This window comes from Strongylocentrotus purpuratus, unplaced genomic scaffold, assembly GCF_000002235.5.
Source record: "Strongylocentrotus purpuratus isolate Spur 01 unplaced genomic scaffold, Spur_5.0 spur5_scaffold_7, whole genome shotgun sequence".
Taxonomy (NCBI): domain Eukaryota; kingdom Metazoa; phylum Echinodermata; class Echinoidea; order Camarodonta; family Strongylocentrotidae; genus Strongylocentrotus; species Strongylocentrotus purpuratus.
In genome coordinates, this window is record NW_022145613.1 from 34,092,022 (window position 1) to 34,111,980 (window position 19,959).

At 37.4% G+C, this 19,959-nt stretch overlaps 1 protein-coding gene across 1 annotated transcript in view; it reads left to right on the forward strand.

Annotated features, from left to right (window-relative positions):
- Nucleotides 1-19,959, forward strand: part of LOC590007 (titin) — a 220,906-nt gene that overhangs the window by 170,438 nt on the left and 30,509 nt on the right. The window contains exons 119-147 of the mRNA XM_030974532.1: nucleotides 260-523; nucleotides 844-1,128; nucleotides 1,537-1,839; nucleotides 2,208-2,513; nucleotides 3,532-3,831; nucleotides 4,770-4,881; nucleotides 5,309-5,481; nucleotides 6,063-6,222; nucleotides 6,694-6,858; nucleotides 9,466-9,596; nucleotides 9,958-10,257; nucleotides 10,525-10,827; nucleotides 11,081-11,365; nucleotides 11,701-11,988; nucleotides 12,338-12,625; nucleotides 13,032-13,182; nucleotides 13,544-13,744; nucleotides 13,988-14,129; nucleotides 14,579-14,778; nucleotides 15,048-15,200; nucleotides 15,559-15,604; nucleotides 16,048-16,134; nucleotides 16,429-16,540; nucleotides 16,904-17,194; nucleotides 17,450-17,513; nucleotides 17,991-18,130; nucleotides 18,663-18,875; nucleotides 19,223-19,358; nucleotides 19,673-19,851. Coding sequence (XP_030830392.1) covers nucleotides 260-523; nucleotides 844-1,128; nucleotides 1,537-1,839; nucleotides 2,208-2,513; nucleotides 3,532-3,831; nucleotides 4,770-4,881; nucleotides 5,309-5,481; nucleotides 6,063-6,222; nucleotides 6,694-6,858; nucleotides 9,466-9,596; nucleotides 9,958-10,257; nucleotides 10,525-10,827; nucleotides 11,081-11,365; nucleotides 11,701-11,988; nucleotides 12,338-12,625; nucleotides 13,032-13,182; nucleotides 13,544-13,744; nucleotides 13,988-14,129; nucleotides 14,579-14,778; nucleotides 15,048-15,200; nucleotides 15,559-15,604; nucleotides 16,048-16,134; nucleotides 16,429-16,540; nucleotides 16,904-17,194; nucleotides 17,450-17,513; nucleotides 17,991-18,130; nucleotides 18,663-18,875; nucleotides 19,223-19,358; nucleotides 19,673-19,851 — 5,778 coding nt within the window. The remainder of the gene's footprint in view (nucleotides 1-259; nucleotides 524-843; nucleotides 1,129-1,536; nucleotides 1,840-2,207; nucleotides 2,514-3,531; nucleotides 3,832-4,769; nucleotides 4,882-5,308; nucleotides 5,482-6,062; nucleotides 6,223-6,693; nucleotides 6,859-9,465; nucleotides 9,597-9,957; nucleotides 10,258-10,524; nucleotides 10,828-11,080; nucleotides 11,366-11,700; nucleotides 11,989-12,337; nucleotides 12,626-13,031; nucleotides 13,183-13,543; nucleotides 13,745-13,987; nucleotides 14,130-14,578; nucleotides 14,779-15,047; nucleotides 15,201-15,558; nucleotides 15,605-16,047; nucleotides 16,135-16,428; nucleotides 16,541-16,903; nucleotides 17,195-17,449; nucleotides 17,514-17,990; nucleotides 18,131-18,662; nucleotides 18,876-19,222; nucleotides 19,359-19,672; nucleotides 19,852-19,959) is intronic.

A 19,959-nucleotide genomic window follows, 5' to 3' on the forward strand; every position in this document is an offset into this window, starting at 1 on the left:
TTTGTCGCGCTATTTGAGTGTCATCAAATAATAATTCTAATGAGTGCGATTTGTCATTTTTTAAAGTTTAGTCATAATAGTATTTGACTAGTATCGACACATATTATTTTTTTACGTGGCCTGGGTGCAGTAAACGTTAATTTATTTACACTTGCAAGAAAGGTGGAGAAATATATGTCCAAAGCATCGTCAAAGAATAGATTCCTAGCATGACTGTGAAGAGTCTTTTTCTAAATTTTTCTCTTCCATAATTTTTCAGAACTTGCCGAGTTCGTCGAGCCCCTCAAGGACGTCTCCGCCAAGGCGGGTAAGATAGTTACCTTGGAATGCCGCATCTCCAACCCCAATGCAGAAGTCAAGTGGATGAAGGATGGCTTCCAAATCTTCGGGTACGACCGCGTCAATGAGATCAAGGAGGGTCAACGTCGTGCTATCACCCTCCGCAACGTAGGGGACAGGGATACCGGGAAGTACTCTTGCGAGTGTGGAAAACAATCGACCTCCTGCTGGCTCTCTGTGACAGGTTCGTCCAACAGTACCCTCTTTATTAGTCTAGAAATGAATATTGATGAGGATGGTATTTTTGAAATATTGGAAGGTGCATATACATTTAAGCAATAATTAATATTAATTCTAAATTTGTATCAGATATCTTTCCAATATTTTTATAACGAGGAGCTTCAGACCTGTTATATCGGTATTTTGAGACATTTCGGTAAAAAAATCAGAGGTCTTTATAAAAGATTTCGTTGCATTTCCATCTCTAATTTAGAAAAAATTTTGTGAGTGCATAACAAGTATACTATACTGTAACCTCTCAATTTCTACTGCTCATTCACACAGCACCACCCACCATTGATGTCAAAGCATACAAAGACGTTGTCGTCGTCAAAACGGGCAACACACTGCGCCTGCTTGTGCCATACACAGGATGTCCTTCCCCCAAGGTGGAATGGCATCGCCATGACGCCCGTATCAGTGAGGACACCAGGACACACATAGAGACCCGTGACAACCGCACGCAGATAACCATCAGGAACGTTGTCCGTGGCGACACTGGCAAGTTCAGCATTACGCTGACCAACGAGGCTGGACAAGAAACTGCAATCATCCGCGTAAACGTCATTGGTATGAAAAAATTGTCTTTTTTGCATATTGCATATTTATGTATATAAAATTACAATACTCCTAAATACACAATGAAGAAAACCATTCTGAAGTACTATAGTAAAGTATAGGTTTTCTAGAGATGATAATGAGATTGGGATCAGTGAGGAGGCAACAATTATAAAGATAACATTAACTGGAATCAATCATTTCTTTATTATACAGCATATGTAATTCTTATTCTTTTGTTGCTCAGATGTATTTATTTAAATTTTCCAATTTTAAGGTTTTATAAACTAATGAAACAAAATGTACACAGTCATTTATTTGTAAATAATGCTAATGCTAATGCTATTTGTAAAAAAATGTTGATGTTCAACAAAAGAAGCATTTAAAATGTTGTACCCCTACTTCTGTAAAATATCATAGACGTACCTGGCCCACCAACTGGCCCACTGGAGATCACCGATGTCGGCCGCCACTGTGTAAGCTTGTCTTGGGAACCTCCCAAGGACGATGGCGGTTCTCCCATCCAGTCCTATACCGTCGAACAGCGTGAGGCAAATCGTAGGATGTGGACCTCGGTCTCCAACTACGTGTCCCATGTTCCGTTCACGGTCTCTGGACTGAGTGAGAAAGTGGAGTACGAGTTCCGCGTATGCGCAGAGAACATCAATGGAGTTGGACCACCGCTTCATGGCATTGAACCTGTGGTCATTGTGGCTCCTTATTGTAAGTTAAAATGATTTTTGTTTAAATCAAGATGTCTTATATATATAACATTTGTAACGTACGTCAACTTTCAGGCGTGGAAACTTTTCTTTTGATTCTTTAGATTATTCTAAGATAAATTGTGTAAATATATATTTTCATCTACTAATTTACATGTTCCATAGAAAGTAAATTTCTAAATGTGATCACAGTGATATATTAAAGGAAAAAAAAACCTATTCCGAAGAGTTCATGAATTTCATATTACTTTTGCAAATCTGTTTGAATATCGAGTCGCTTAAAACCATCCAAATGGGAAATAAAATCCACGATTTCATTTTTCTGTTTGTATCATCTTTAATCACAATTTTTTTCCTTTGTCCCTCCAGCTGTGCCCACACCACCCGGTAAGCCTGAGATCAGCAATGTCCAGCGTGACCGCATGACACTGACCTGGTCAGAGCCCAGCCACGATGGTGGCAAACCCATCCAAGGGTACATCATCGAACGCCGGGAGAACTTCAGCAAACAGTGGAACCGGGTCAACCGCGACCTCATCAAAGATACAACGTTTACGATCAAGGGCCTGACAGAAGGAAGTAACTACGAGTTCCGTATCAGTGCAGTCAATGACACTGGCATTGGTAACCCAAGTGAAGTCTCGGCACCGCCTAAACTTGCCAGATCCCCTGCAGGTAGGATAAATCGAATACATCACCTTAAAAACATATATAGACAGCAGTACTACTTCATATGTTTTTTACTTACTACAAAATGTTAAAATGCTCGATCGCTTAAAATATTGTGATTTCAATCTCAGTGAAAATTGTTAAGCCCTACTGCACTACTTATAGCTACTTGCGCCCTCTATGAAGCAAACAATGCCTAATCATAAAAACTAAGTTCATTTTTACTAATCCTTTTTTATTTCCTTTTGCCCTATATGTTGTAATGATTATTTCAATGTTACAAATGTACATTTTCAAAAGAATGGCTAGCTGTCATCGCCATTACAAATATCCAACGCTGAAGAAAAACAACGCAATTATATTTACGGAACTTCCCATGCATGTTTAGACAATCTGGTTTAAGATTTAAGAGTAGCCCGAATCTGCTCATCATTGTTACTCCGTTGAATGGAAATAATAAGGTGCCAGACAGTCTTTTGATAACCTTTCAGATCATGATCTTCAGTAATAGGATTATTGACAAAGGAGTGCCATGTCAAACATTATTTGATCAATGCCGTTATATGCCTGAGTGCTTTGCTCGAATAGGTATACTTTGTATGTAACTGTTCGGTGTTTCATTGATACGAAGTGCGCGATTGGAGCTACCTGAATAAAGCTGTCAGAAGCTGTTGTGATCAGTTCTAAATGTTCTTTTGATTGACATGAACTTGAGCCTTAAGATGTTACATTTCAATGGAGTATATTTGGTATCTGGATACACCACGAGGTAATTTCAGTTCAGCAGTAGTTATTTTAGCATACATTTTTAACTTCTACACAGTGAAAGTTTCCAACACCTTTCCACATGTATGTGTTGAACATTGTTATGAAATGCTGGTATTATCGATATTGCACTACTGATTCATTACATTAAAAACACCAGCAAGTTCCATGGTGATTTTGTGTTTTTATTATGGAATAGAATACTGTAAGGGAAAAGAATGGTCTCAAAATTCCAATCTCTCTCCCTCTCCTTTTGCAGGCCGACCCACACCACCCGGTGCTCCCATCATCGGCGACATCACGGCGACCTCAGTCAGCCTCTCCTGGTCAGCACCCTCGACAGACGGTGGTAGCGAGATCACACACTACATCGTGGAGCGAAGACTCAAAGGCTCCTATATGTGGATCGACAGGACGGTGGTCCATGACACAAGCTGTTCCGTCAATAATCTCGTCGAGGATAAGGAGTACACATTCAGGGTGACGGCTGTAAATGCTGCCGGCAATGAGAGCGACCCGAGCAGGGCTTCGGAGTCATTCGTAGCCGAATCACAGCTGCGTAAGTAGGATGTCTGTCGAAGAAAAAATGTATATATTTCATATTTTCGTATATCTTATATTTAATATTCTCGCATATCTTATATTTAAAGTATAAGTTTTCAAGTATATTTCAAGCCTTACAGACATAATATGAAATTTAGCCAATCTGATGTATAGAACTTTAGCCTAAAATGAACAATAAATTAGCAAACAAAAATATTATTTCCCAGTATGTTCTTGTGCATTTATATATTGTCAAAAGTTTTAAACTAATCGAGTCACCGATGAGATAAGAATTATAGCATGCTAGTAGTTGCAATATGAATTAATATGTTCTAATATTTGTTCAGCAACACAAAAGGTGTCACTTACCCCAACGTTGTGAAAAGATCAATTCGATCTTGAGATATTTTCGGTCAATAAACCCATTCTTACTAAACTTTTTGAAGCATGTAAATTGGACTTTGAACCGGGTTTTCACCAAAAAAGGTCTTGGGGTTTAAACACAAAGACAGTCAGCTCGAAGTATTGTTTGCCCTTTATTTTTTTCCATTCATCTGATCTTGTTGACATATTACACAAAAAAGCTACTTTGCCTTTTCAAAGTTTGTAAGACAACTCCCCTTTTATCTATACAATATACAGTTTCTTAAACCATTTGCGAAATATATTTAATTTGAAGACATGCAGTATGCAACAGGCTACGACAGATTAAACAAAACTTGGCATGTAACTGTCAGGGCAACTCTATGATGAGAGGTTACTATTTTACCGATTATACATTTTTTTGTATAACTAATTATTGCATTAAAATGTTCATTTTATTTCAAGACAGTGAGCTGCAAACTATTTCTTGATCATTGTAATGATGATTTCACTGGTAATTTACCATACTTTGCCCCTTTTCCTGACAATTGTTTACTAGTAATTTACCATACGTTTACTTTTTCCTGACAGCTGGAGCAGCCCCATCAATCCTGATAGAGATCCAGAATGCTATGGTAGCTGAGGGACAGACTGGCATGTTTATGTGCAAGATCTCTGGCGCTCCCAAACCAAAGGTTTCCTGGTAAGAGACATCGGCATTACTTGAAATATACGTATGTTTATCAGTCTGCAATCAGTCTTCATATTTCGTATCAATTAAGCTTCATGTTGTTGACCATATATGGGCCTAAATATGAATCTGTCACTTTACGTAGTGTAGAAACAAAAACCTTCTTGACATAAGAATTTTGTTAATTTTTAGTGAGGTTGATTTTTGTGGCAAGAAACGTTAGCGAATTCAGTTATATTATTTTTAAAAATTCCGGCAACGTGAAACTTTGTGAAGCTTGACTACTTCAAAACTGTTTTTTTTTAAATTATGCTTTGCCAAGTTTCCGGTTTCACAGTTACCTAATCAAAATAGTCAAATTTTACAGTATTTTATAACATAGTCCAGCTCAGTGGATATTCTAGAGGATTAAATGCTATTTCTTTATGTCCCTTCCCAGGATGCATCATGGTAGGGAGCTGATGCCCGGTAGGAAGCACAACATTACAGAAGATAATGGTGTCTTCAAGATCGTTGTCTTCTCGGTGACCGACTATGAGACTGGCATGTACACCATCATTGCCAAGAATAAGCATGGCTCAGTCAGATCATCTGCTGAGCTCCTCATCCAGAGTAAGTGAACTATTTTACTTTTTAGGAATTGTCTGAAAAATGTTACCTTTGTGGTCAGCCATAGATTCACATATCATTTTTGTTTAAATTAAGAGTTTACTATATTAAGAATTGTTATCAAATTAACGACTTGATTATTCTTGTTATAAGATAACATTAGACTACCTGTTTGCAGAGTTGAGATCCCAGGGTAGAAATAACAATTTCTTATTGCTGTTTTGTTTTTTCTATGATATAGTCGATTAGTCTTGAATATCCTACGTATTCTGTTAAAGATTTCATTTAGAGGTATTTCAAATGGTGGATCCCCAGTTGTATAACAAGTCATTATGAAAGTCGTCACTTGCTCTAACTAGTCATTATAACTTACATCTGGGGGTCCTTCGGTTGCCTATGACGTATTGCCTTATTTATTTAATCAAAAATACTTTTATGAAATCATCTCATGGCAATATGAATTCCCTTCTGTACTGCCTTTATAAATCATGTTGTCTTCGCGATTGTGTTTATTGCTTTAGTCTGACCCTAGGAAATATATCCGTATAATAATGAAAACAATATGTATTATCTGTCAATACCAGGACCACCTCAGCTAAGCATTGACCGCCATCTCCAAGACCTATCGGTCAGAGCTGGACAGGAGATCCACATTCCGGTGACACTGACCTACGGAACACCCAAACCCACATTCACATGGCGAAGACACGATGGTGAAGAGTTGGATACACGTGGTCGTTACAGGTAATACAACAATTGTGCCCCCTTCGAGGGAGATTCCCCGAGGTATTAAACATGTTAAATTTTAATGGTATTAAATATAGACGTGCTAGCTCTGTTTGTATACATCATAGAAATGATGTACTATTGTATTGGTTGAAGAATGATTTGTATCAAAATAAGTCTTTCTGAAAGTCATGAAAGTGAAATGTAGATTTCTAATAGAACAGTGACTGGTCCGGCATTTGCGGGAATACCTGAAAAATATCCAAAGGATATATGAAAAGATAATACATGGATTGTTATCATCAGTTCATCATGTTATAGTTTTGTATAGTCAGTATAACGCGGCGGTAAATGACATGTAGGCAGAATACTTTGGAATATTTAAAGTTTATTCCATCGATTGATATAAATAATTGATTTGCATGGACTCTAGTTTTAACTAAAAAGATGATTTCATCCATGTAAATGTAAACGTTCCCTCCCTTACAGCACCAAAGAGCAAGGACGTGTTCATGACTTTGAACTTCCTGATCTGGGAGGGAATCGATACCCCCTCTCAGGTTTCTACACGCTCAAGACAGAGAAGCTACTGAGAGAATCCGGATGCGGCACAACCTGGGCGAACAATAACTTACTGTCTTCAAAGAAATTGAGGCATAGACACAGTTCTTTTTTTCTATTCAATGTTCTTGTTGCTGCATACGTCACCATATTTACCCGATTTTCAGTTTCATCTAATAAACAATGATATGAAGAGATCTTGAACAACCAATGTAGCTATGGGATTTTTGAAATATTTATTCTCTGTCGTTTCCCCCTCCTACTCTTTGTATTTCTGCGGACTTTTCAAATTACATGGGTTCACTGTCTTTACAGTAAGGACTTGATTGAACACGTTCACTCTTTAAGAGTACTACTGCAATCCCCAATACATTATCATCAACACAAATTATTGGAAATTCAATTAGGTCGCATGATTTTTTCAAAACTAATCATTGGTTTCATCAAGTTCTCTTCATATCAAAGGACATGCCTTATGGTTATGTTGTTTTGCTTAAGATGCTAATCAAATAACATTATCTATTCCATTTTACAGGCTGATATATGCTGCCATCATGGGCTACACTAATGCAATAACTCGAGTTTTTATCATTATTTATCGCTATTTGTTTATCATGTTGTTCTGTAGAAAAAACAGAGTTTACAAACGTATTTATTGGTGTAAAGACCTAACAAAAGTTTAGTTATCATTTTTGTGAAAACGTTATCCAAATTCTTGTTCTGTCTACTCTGAATACAGTGGGCATGATCAAGGTATCAAACGTTGCAGATTATATTTTATTTTAGATTGTACCGTGTGTTTCAAATAAACGAAAAATGGCGATATGTTTGTAAACTCCATGGCCCGAATTCACAAAGGAGGTTTGTAGACAGACCTTGGTTTATGTGCGTCATAATGACGCGTTTTGACGCGTTTCAGACCAATGTTTGTCTGAACCTTGGTCTGAAACGCATTGAAACGCGTCATATGACGCACATAAACCTAGGTTTGTCTACAAACCTCCCTTGTGAATTTGGGTCCATGAGTTTGATTCAAATTAATTCAATTATATATAATCTGACCATTTTCTTCAGATAATTGGCGTACTAATTATGATGGCTTGAACTTATTCAAAAACGTTTGTCTGGCAGACTCTATTTTCTGTTGATAACAGATTTGCAGTTTATGTTTTATAAATTATTCAAAGCATTAACCAGCTTTTGATCTATGGATATATTGAACTTTACATTTTTTTGAACATTTACATATACCACTCTAACTCTTTATCCTTAGAGCAGATTTTATGTGCTATATTTTAGTATGTATGTGCAACATAAATAGTCTGACAATAAATCATTTCATCTTGTAAAATATAAGTGCATGTTTCGTAAATCACACTACATACAAATACAATTCATTTACATCTTTCAGATTTGTAATTTATGGATTTGATATGTTGTTGTTAGTAAAGTTTGTGTTTATCAATAATACATGTAGAGAACATTTTTAGTATACATTTGTATAGTCATATAATTTAAATGTTTTTATATCTATATATATTGCAATTTTAAATGCAATAACATTTTCTGTGTATGAACATTTTTAAAACGTCGTAGAGAAGGTCTATGTAATGATGATGAAAAAAATTCAAAGCAAATCGGCAAATTGATAAAATGTTTTGCACCTCCAGAATGACAGGAAGAAGAAATAAATACTTGAGATTCTAGAATACCTGGTGTTAGGACATTCAAAATACAATTAGAAATTTAGCATATATTACTTTCTATTTTCTTAAAATTGTGAGATATTCTCAGAAGTTTGAAAGATGATTATTATATACAAAATTTCACCTGCCCCCATTTTTGTAATCGGGAAGGCCTATCTCGAAAAGCTTGTTGATTATAAATGAATGTAAAAAATAGGTTTGGGTAAATGTTAGTATACAGGAATGTTACATCTTAGTGTAGAGTAATGATGAATGATAAATGCTTACAGTCTGATATCAAAGCTTACTTCAAGCATGATTTCCTCGCAAATTATAAACTGATCGAGCATTGATAATGGATGAAACAAGTATTGAATGAAAACATGCATTTATCATTACAAAGTTTACTTGGCTGTTTTCAAAAGTTGGGCTGTTTTGACATATTCATCGCAGAAAAGTAGACTGTGAAATTAGAACCGGCTGCACAAGTTCACAATAGAAAAGAGGCATGTGCTTATAGTGTGATATGAATCGTAGTTTATCATCTTTTCATGATACAAGATGGTACTCATTAGCTCATTTTCCATGAATAGTACGAAACATTATCATTGAATGGGTAGTCATTTTAAATTGTTTTCAAAGTCATGTAATATAGAGAGATATTTAGTGCTCGCTTATGAGAATACAGGAAAAAAAAGCAGGATATCGACATGAAAATTACAGTAGACTTTGCATTGCAATTGCAGTAAACAATCAAGTTTATTAATCACATTCACATATTTTTTAATTGCAGTTTGCAATTCGTATCATGTGACCATGTTGAAAATTAACTTTTGCAGAGGAAAATCATATAGATATTCACTTGAGAACTAATAACAATTTCTCTTTTTCTTCATCTTACTTTACCAACTCATGAATTGTATTTTGAAAATTCTCGCTGATATATGCGTATAATTCGAAAGGTAAGCAAAGAAGTCAAAATGTACTAACTACTTGATATATTTTCTCTTGATAGGGTGAATGTGGTCGGAGGAATCGCCGAGTTGTATGTGAAGGATGCCGAGAGAGAAGATTCCGGTACCTACACACTGGAAGCAGTGAATGAGCTAGGACGACACAGCATCACAGCAAGGGTCAATGTACTAGGTAAGGTCAAGGTTCAAGAGGTCATACGTGTGTTTGATTAGATGATGCCAGGCCTTGCAATACATCCTAAAGTTGAGTTAAGAAAAGATTCATCATCAGAATAAAAATGAATTCCTTAAGTTTCTGTTCTATGCATTGTTCACAAGACCATCTATTCGATGTAAATCAAATATTAATGGAGTATGATGCACCACATTCGCGGCAAGATATGAAACATTCTAAACTTGACTGCCATGCAGGTTCATGTATATCATTTTACAGTAGGTGTCATCGACCTCGAGATTGACTGCTCCATTTTATTTATCCCAGCCATGAAATCAGAATTTGTCAATTTAATATGTCATTTTATAATTATTCATAGACCGACCCGGTCCACCCCAAGGACCAATCTCCATCCAGTCCATCACCAACAACTCTGCTACCTTCACGTGGACCCCGCCCCTTGACGACGGTGGTGCACCAATCCAGCGTTACCAAGTGTCCATCCGAGAGTCCAACCGCACCCACTGGCAACCACTCGGCACCTCCTTGCTGCCTAACTTTACGGCTAAGAAGCTGAAGGACAATACCCACTACGTGTTGAGGGTGACGGCTGAGAACCAGTATGGCACTAGTAGGCCTCTTGAGATCAGAGAAGCTATTCTGGTCAAGAGTCCATTTGGTGAGTCTTGATTCCAAATATTTGAACGACAGTTTTCATCTAATTGACAAAAATCTTTATATGAAGGCAACTCTTTTTTTACATACAAATCTGACACTGTTACTTAAATGCATGACTTGGGATTCGATATGTTATGTTCAAGATATACAATTCCAGTTGATATATTCATGTAAATGATGTAGTCATGGGAATTCCACCAAAAAGAACTATGATACTAGATCTCTATTTAACATCATTACTAATATCATAATTTTGCTTGTATTATAGACCCACCAAGTGCTCCAGGCAGGCCAACCATCAGCAACATCCAGCGTGACTCTGTCCATGTCTCCTGGACCGCTCCATCTTCCGATGGAGGTTCTTCGATCACAGGTTACATCATCGAGAGACGAGACACCACCAGTCAGAGGTGGATCAAGGCCAACCACGAGCCCGTCACAACCACCAGTCATACCCTCATCAACCTCAGGGAAGATACAGAGTATGAGTTCAGGGTCATGGCTGAGAACAGCATGGGAGCCAGTGAACCATCAACTGTGTCTCAGAGAGTGCTGGTCAGAGATCCAATCGGTGAGTTATGCTTGGGGTCATTCACTCATGGAACACGCCTTCCATGATTAAGAGATACAAGCAGTGAAATGAATTGATAAAATTCAAGGTGTCAGATTCTAAAACAGAAATGTTGTCCATGTGAAATATGCAGCGGTACTCTAGTCCTAAGTACAACCATATTAATTTAACAATTTAACAAGTATCAAAATCTCATTTTTGCACGCAACAAACGACGTAAAAGACCTATTTATTTCTTCAATCTCCTTTTCAGACACTGTACCTCCCCAATTTGTCAGCAAACCTCAGAACGCTCATGTAGCAGAAGGCAAGAGCGTGACCGTTACCTGTCAAGTCAGTGGTTATCCTGCCCCAGAGGTCAGATGGTACCGCCTGGGTCGTGAGATCGCCCATGGTCGCAAGTTCCAGATCGGCGGAGACGGCAACATCCACACCCTCACTGCCAACCAACTCTTCCCAGAGGATGTGGGAGAGATCTCTGTCACTGTTACCAACAAGGGTGGAACCATTACCGACGCATTTGAGCTCAATGTGCTTGGTAAGTTCAAACCTGGTCGATTCGTTTTCTAAACTTGACTTCACTAGCAAAATACTTTATGAGTAGAGAAGAAATATATATTTTCAGGGACATTTATAGAATATTTTACCCTGATGACAATCATCATTAGAGCCATGAATGAACCAATAAAACTGTGTTAGAAATCTGCCCCTAGCCTGAGAAACTGCTAATCTGACTTTTTTTGTCCTGCTTAAATGTTCTTGTTCTGGATCGCTTTCATCCTCCTGACGGTTCCACCTGGTCGATAGAATCTATTTAGAAAAGAACAAAACAGACGATATTACTTGATTTATTTCTCTCTCGCTCTTGTACAGTCATGCCCAAGCTCACCTTACCAGCCCGACTCCGCACACCAATCCACCTTCTCCTGGGCGAGTACATCATGCTCAAGGTGCCTTTCAGTGGCACTCCAAGACCCAGCATCAAGTGGGACAGAGACGGAGAGGACGTGGTGGATGGAGGTCGCTTTGAGATCAAGGCCACACCTCATGATACCACACTCATCATACGTGGAATTACCAAGGAGGATGCTGGAAAGTACAGCGTGGTGGCTTCCAATGAGCTTGGTCATGATACCTGCTCCATCCAAGTCAACATTCTTAGTAAGTATTCAACACTAGCTGATATTATGTAGAATTTTCTGTGACGTATGTGTATATGTACATGCATTTTCCGGTTTAATCCTAATAATGTCACTTTTGTGACATAAATGTCTTATCCATAAACAAAGACTTGAGGAGCTAATCAGTTCATTTTGTAAAAACATTATCTATTTAATTTTGTCTATTTATAACCATACCGAAAGGAGATGAATCCTATTCATAAGCATGTATAGGTGCGAAATATGAATTTATGTGGCAATCTGTTTCAATAGTGGTATTAATACTACGGACAAAAATAATTCATCATTTTCTGAGTAATTTCAACTTGTTTTATGTTCAAATTTCCCAGGACATCCTGATTCTCCTCGCAACCTTGAATGCCTGGAGATCACATCAGAAGCCATCCGCCTTGCCTGGAACCCACCCATCTACGACGGTGGTTCCAACATCTCCTCGTACATGGTGGAGAAACGGGAAGTAGGTGTCCTCACCTGGGCCAGGGTCATCAGCTCCAAGAACACCCATCACACCGTCATCAACCTTCGTTCAGATACCCAGTATCAGTTCAGAGTCACCGCCTTCAACATGTATGGAGCCAGCGAGCCTTGTGAAGCAACTGCTGTTATCTGCACCAAGTGTAAGTACTCTTAACCTAGATAATATCTCCATTGAAAGTTCAAAGAAGACAGTCTAGTGCTGCTGGTACTTAGACTTTTACAATGAATTTATCTGATCTGGTGGTATTTAGATATGGTTGAAGAATGCTGAATGACTCACATATTTTTCATCCGCCAATGCTACTGGCTGAAGCATATACATGTGTCGGATCGCCTCCAAATCCCTTGCATCCTGTTAGGACTATATATAACCATAACACAAGTTTTATTACTAAATATCTTTGCAAGAGGACTATATCATATCGCATTTCATGTCTCTTCCTTAAGAAAGTTACAAAGCTGTAGATCATTTCTAATCCTCATACACTTATAAAGTAGGCAGATTTTTTTTTGACCATTATGAAAAATCTCTTTTAACTATATCAGCATCAAAGGCTGGCAGACCACAGTTTGAGGATTATGAAGGAAAACGTCGCTTCTATGACTCTCTGGTCGACTATGACAGAGGCCCTCATCCATTCGTCAATAGGGAAGGCTCCATATACGATTACTACCAGATTCTGGAGGAACTTGGAAGGTAAGAATCATTCTGGTGACGTTTCTTGAGTATGCTTTGAAAAAAAATTAAAATCCTTTTAAAATGTTTATAACGTACAGCTTGAAAATAATATCGTTTCTTCTTGCAGTGTCTTAAACAAATTAATTTTAAGATATCTATTTTGTCATGATTGCATTTCCAAAAGTAAGAAGACTTTTGATACATTTTAGGCTATTAATTGAGCTTTATATGTGCTCTTTCTGCCACTCAGACATCTAGCATCTTGCTATCATCACAACATTTATTGGGCGTCATCAATCTAGTAAACTATTCTGAGTCGCAGAAATTACAAAATTAACATTACATTTTAATGATATCCTTTTTATCCATCTCTCCACAGAGGATCATATGGTATTGTCTACCGAGCCATCGAGAAGAAAACCCAGAAGACCTGGGCAGCCAAGTTCATGCGTTGCTTTGGCAAAGAGCGTGACCTGGTCAGGCGAGAGATTGAGGTCATGAAGAAGCTCCATCATCGTCGTCTTCTCAACCTCCACGAGGTCTTTGAGACCAACGAAGAAATCATCATGATCCTTGAATTGTAAGAAATTGTTTCTTTCTCCATTGATTAAAAACATTCTAATTTACAACATAAGTCATTCTCATAGGGGTTTTAAGAAGTGAGCCAGAGAATATTTAGAGATCCTGAACAAATGAATTTCAAAGATAAATGCATTCTTTCATTCGCCCATTGACAACTTCTATGACTACATTGTGCACATCAATGTGCTCTGACAGACAATGATCGAGGTTCTAACTCGTATTTGTCATTTTTCTTTTACAGCTTGTCTGGAGGAGAGTTGTTTGACCGTCTGGTCGATGAGAACCACATCCTGACAGAGCCTGAAGTTATCTTCTACATGAAGCAGACCTGTGAGGGTGTGAAGCACATGCATGAGAGGCACTTGGTCCATCTTGATCTCAAGGTTAGTCTCACTTTCTTCAAAAAAATTAAAAGCCAAAGCATTAATTAATCAAAGGAAACAGTTAAAAAGAAAACCAACAGTGGTAGTGCTTTATGTCATAGTTCTGGAAAACTATTCTACATTTTGCTTTGGAATTGGCAATACAAATGCCGGAACTAAATGTATCTTTGAGACATTCATAGACTTATGAAGAGAAGAGTATAATTGAGGAAACTATCCGACACCTATTTAGTAAAAATAAGTTTGAGTCACTGAAATTAAAATTTAATGATAGATGGAAAGTTATAATACATTTATATTACTTTCATGCATATTGTTTGCTCATACACTAAGATTAAAGTGGAAAAAAATATTTTAAATTCTAATGATAATATCGGAAACAAAACCCCCACAAATCATACTTTTGAGTCTTTCTTTTAATAAAATATGTAAAACCTCTTTTCCTGCAGCCTGAGAACATCATGTTGTGCGCTCGGAACAGCGACGACATCAAAATCATTGACTTCGGTCTGACCATGGAGCTCGACCCAGACAAACCTGTCAAGATCATGTTCGGTACACCTGATTTCATCGCGCCTGAGGTTGTGAATCACGAACCCATCGGACTACCGACAGACATGTGGGCGCTAGGTGTTATCGCATACCTCATGTGAGTAGAAGAATTGTAATAATTTTTTTTCTTCTTGAATAATACAGACATCGGAGTTTTCATTTGTAGTTTCCCAGTTTATACCATGGCTTTAGCTAGGCATCCACTTAATAATATCCAAACCTTTCCTGGTAAAATCTTTCTCCAAACGAACAAACATACCCAGCAATATAAAAGTACCAGTTTGATAATATATAATGTGTAAAAATTTGTCCGTGCATACAGGAATTTGGGTATTAACTATACATATTCTGATAATATTTGACCAGGTTGAGCGGTATATCACCATTTGAGGGAGAGACAGACCGTGAAACCCTCAAGAATGTTGCCACAGGAGAATGGGACTTTGACGAGGAAGCATTCGCTGACATCTCAGATGAAGGTCTTGACTGGATCGAGAGGATCCTCATCAAGGGGAAAGAGTAAGTTGAAATTATACCTAACCCTGCTGACATCGATGTCGGTGAAAGGTTCGTTTTACTACCTCAAGTTTAACAATATGATTATTTGTTGTACTCTTGATATTGTTCAGTTTTGCCATACAGAAGGTAATAGATTGGGATTAAAATCGCAGAAGACACTTGCCATAGATATTTTTCTTACGTAAATGTACTTAGAAAGTTGCCAATACATATTCATGAATAGAGCTTTCAACAAAAAAATGTTATGACTGGTCATTAAAAGTTTGTAAACACCTAGATTATGCTCTTCATATTAGGTTTTATGTGGAGAATAGATATATGTATTAATGTCATCTTTGCTTCTATCATGATTTTGCAGGGGAAGAATGACCATCCAAGAAGCTCTTGACCATCCTTGGCTCCAGGTAAGCTTTGATCACGCATATCATTTTAGACATATCCCACCGCTGCCATTGCACTAACAAAGAGTGTTTTAATCACGTGATTGCAATTCTTTGACCAACCATCTATTACAGTGCTGGTGTATATGCAGTTAAGGTCGAATGGAACAAAAAGGCAGCAAATATCATGATATCAGGAAATTGTGATTGTTAGCTATATATTTTTCAGAAAATAACACTTTGATTCTGTTTAAAAAAAAACAATTAAAGCATGAATATAGCCACAAACGAAAACACCCAAATTTTCTGTTGCAGTTTATGTGCAAAAATATCACATTTAAATAGATTTATTCATTTATGTTGAGATTCATAAAATGGTTTTGCTGTTTTTGTGCTTATTTATATGAATATCCAATAAAGAGCTTATAAGGAATATATAAGGAATATATTTGTATGTCTACTTTCAGATGGAGACTGATGAGATGGCCAGACGCCGTGCTCGTCGCCTTGACAACAGCCGACTCCGCAAGTACCGTGACAAAAACGCACCAAAGGTAAGCAAATCTGTCTCTCTTTTTTTACTTAAATTAATTTCACTGTGTTATTTGACACTGGATTTATTTTTATTCTTCTGTACTGCTGGGAAAGGGAGAAAAAGTGAAATGATAGGCCCTTACTTTTTATCAAATCATGGTATAAGTAAGCATTTACTCATATATTAGGTATGGGAAGTATATTTCATAATTTCTAAATAACAATATCTAATTGCAGATTTCTGCATCATTCAAATTTATTATATTTATTAACTTTCTGTCATATTCCCTATTTCATTATCATCTTCTCACCAGGGTGCTGGACGAACTGTCAATGCCATTGGACATCTGGCCCATGGTGGTGCCCTTCGTGAGATGCACAAGATGTACCGAGGCAAACCTCTCATGGAGAGGGAATGCTACATGGGTAAGTCGGGAGTTATTCATTAGTAAAGACACTGCGTATTCTTATGTTTGTAACAAGGATATGATTATCCATTGACCACTGAATTATCTCATTCTGCTTAAGTTATCACAGGAACCGTTTACTTTTCATAGATAATGGGGTAAATGTCAGATGAAAGTTAACAAAAATTGATTTTAAATGTAATGTCTAGCTCATGTTGTCCATAATGTTTTGTAGATTTACTTGATTTATTTTAAAGGTACGCAAAGAAAATTATTTTTTTTTATTCTAATATGCTTTATCTTTCTTAACAACAATGCCGAATTAAACTGACGGCTACAATCTTTCACTTAACATTAATGATATTTTCTTGGCTTATTTTAGATGTCCGCGATGCAGCACCCAAGTTCATCAAGCCCTTGGAGAACACCATGGCGATCGAAGGTAACGCTGGTCGCTTTGAGTGTGAGGTCTCCGCCCTCTCTGAACCTCTCATCACCTGGTTCCGAGGCAAGCAAGAACTCATTATCAGTATCAAGTACAAGATGCTCTACGATGACCACAAGTACACCCTCATCGTTCAAGATTCTGAGTTCGATGATATCGACGAGTACACGTGCAAGGCGGTCAACTCTTACGGACATGCTACCTCATCTGCCAGCCTAGATGTGCAATGTGAGTTATTTTATTATAAAACATTTTTCAGATATTCGTTTGAGATTTAGATTTTTAGTGTGCCTTGATAGCTCTTAGTGGATCACTATCAAACTCCAACCATTTTGCTCCTGTGATTTTGATATTTTCTCCTCTATGCTAATAAACATTGATCCGTATCACTGATTGAATTTGAATTTATAACAAAATGAAACTAAACCACATGAAATTATTATCAAATGCAATTAATTATCCTCCTATTTTTTTTAAATACAGTGCTCGATGCGAAAGAGCTAGACTCAAGAGGAGAACGCAGAGGTCTTGACATGAAGAGAAAGAAGTAAGTCATTTCATTTCTGTTTTTCCGTCACAAAGTATTTTGTTTTTGTCTCCGGTTTTTTCGTGTTTGGTATAGATAACTGTAGAATCCTTATGAAAGTACTCTAAATGTCACACAACTGTGTGTAGAATGAAAAGGAAAACATTTTCAAAATACATTTTTATATATATAGATATTTTTTAAGTGTTTTTAATATCTTATGCAGATATTTGAAAGATAAGAATAAATTTAATATATTTCGTAGATTTGTATGAATTTGAAAGAAGATCTTATTCATATGGTTTACAGATGATACATGAAGGACAAATGTTAACTTAAGTCGAATTAAATCAAGAATGTTTCCATATATTATGTGCAGGAAGTTATGTCCCCCTACGTCATGTTCACACTATTATATCATGAAGAAAAACATGGCTCACACAATCTTTCCTCAACCATTGGACATCTTATTCATTATAATTTATTTCATCGTATTAGGATTCCTCTGGGTGAACGAGCTAAGAAGCTAAGAAAAGCCCAGGCCGAGGCACCCAGCAGTGACAAGGCTCCACAGCTGATCAGACCACTTGAAGACCAGGAATGCGGCTTTAGCTTCATCATGCCTCTCTCTTTCCAAGGTGCGTTTAACCCCCCCCCCCCCTCCCCCAGTTGTTAGCAAACACGAACTAGAAATCAATGGATATTTACACAAAATATTCAAATTATTGGTTGATAAAGAGTCATTTTTGGCAATGTGACTGGAAAATAGGAGGTATACATAATCACTTTCATCCAATCCCTTTTACTCAAATAAATGTGGGTGTGCATTACAAGAACTAATCAAAGCAAGTCTGTAATATAATCTACTCTTGTTGCGATTAGATGAAACACCCATGATTTTATCCAAATGGTGGCAAAGTATAAGAGCATATCATTTTTAATCTTCCATGCAATCCAGAAGAACGCTCAGAATCGACAGAAATTATGTTATTTAAAAAGTGTCTGAATGTATGTATGAAAGAAAGGGATTAATTTATTTTTACCGTGATATTCTGAATATGGCATGTAACAGCATTAAAATCGGGACGGATCTTTACGCCACATGTCCATGTAGTCCCATATACATCTTTCTGTGTACAGTGTTTAACGGCCCATTGTTTCTTTCAACAGTTGCCGAGATCCCAGGTATGCCTGAACCCAAGGTGAAATGGTATCACGAGGACAGGCCACTGAAGCCCGGTGCTCACTACCACTTCTACGAGGAAGATGGAGTCCACACACTGGAGATTGACGGTACTACTGAGAAGGATAAGGGCCAGTACACTGCAGAGATTTCCAACCAGTACGGAAGTATCGCAACCAAGTGCAGACTGGACGTCAATGGTAAGACTTTTGTTTCCAGTTCTATTTCAGGTAGTCTAAGCCTATCCTTGCGGCACTTGCATGTATCCATGTATAAGTTATAATGTATAGTTATAGAAATTAAGTATAGGGTATAGGTATAGAAAAGGTGGATTTTCGCATGATTAATTCTCCATGTACCTTTTTGTTGATTCTTGGAATTATTATTTTCTTTTCTTTTTCTGCCAAATTGTTGGAGACTCCCTCTAAACTTGTGTCGTTCATTTTTTAAAGCTGTTTAACTTTCCACTTTAATTTTTAAAATTATTTAACACGTGCTACAATCATGTTTAAACATCTAAACATATTCATAAATATTACTTTTGCAGAACTATTCTTGACCAAGTTCAAGGACTACCGCAAACCTCACTTCGACCTCCACCTGAGGGATATCTTCATTGTGGAAGGCAGTGCTGCTAGACTCGACTGTAAGGTGACTGGAGTACCTGAACCCAACATCAGATGGTATGCATCTAAACAGTTTTGATCCCTTTACCGTTTCATTTTCGTTTACAATGGCCAAGTCTTAATTTGATGAAGAAATATTCCTGTCAACTCTCGTTGGTTGCCTGACAACTTCGTAGTTTAATTTGATATTAATATTTCAGCTCTTTTTGTGCTATAATTCTGTAAGAAGTGATGTTCTGTTCACAAACAAATATTCAAAGCAGTTTAAGCTACAAGATAAGTAAATGCCGAAACTGAAACTAGAGCGTTTTTTCAAGCTTAAGTGTTCGATCCACAAGACCATGACATCTCCCTTTGGTTATATCCTCCAGGTTCAAGGACCACAAGGAGATCTTTGATGGCCAGCACTACTCGATCGAGTTTGGAGAAGACGATGAAACCTGTAGCCTCATCATCCAAGAGGCTTTCCTCCAAGATGCGGGAACCTACACCTGTCTGGCCTCCAACCTCCTTGGAAGAATCTCCTGCGATTCCTACGTCAGGGTTGAACGTAAGTCCTGCACGATTCTCTTATCAGTTGTCCTTTTACATTATGACTTACATTGTGGAACAAATTGTACTAGGGACTTCGACTGATTTCACAGGTCAGATAAAGACA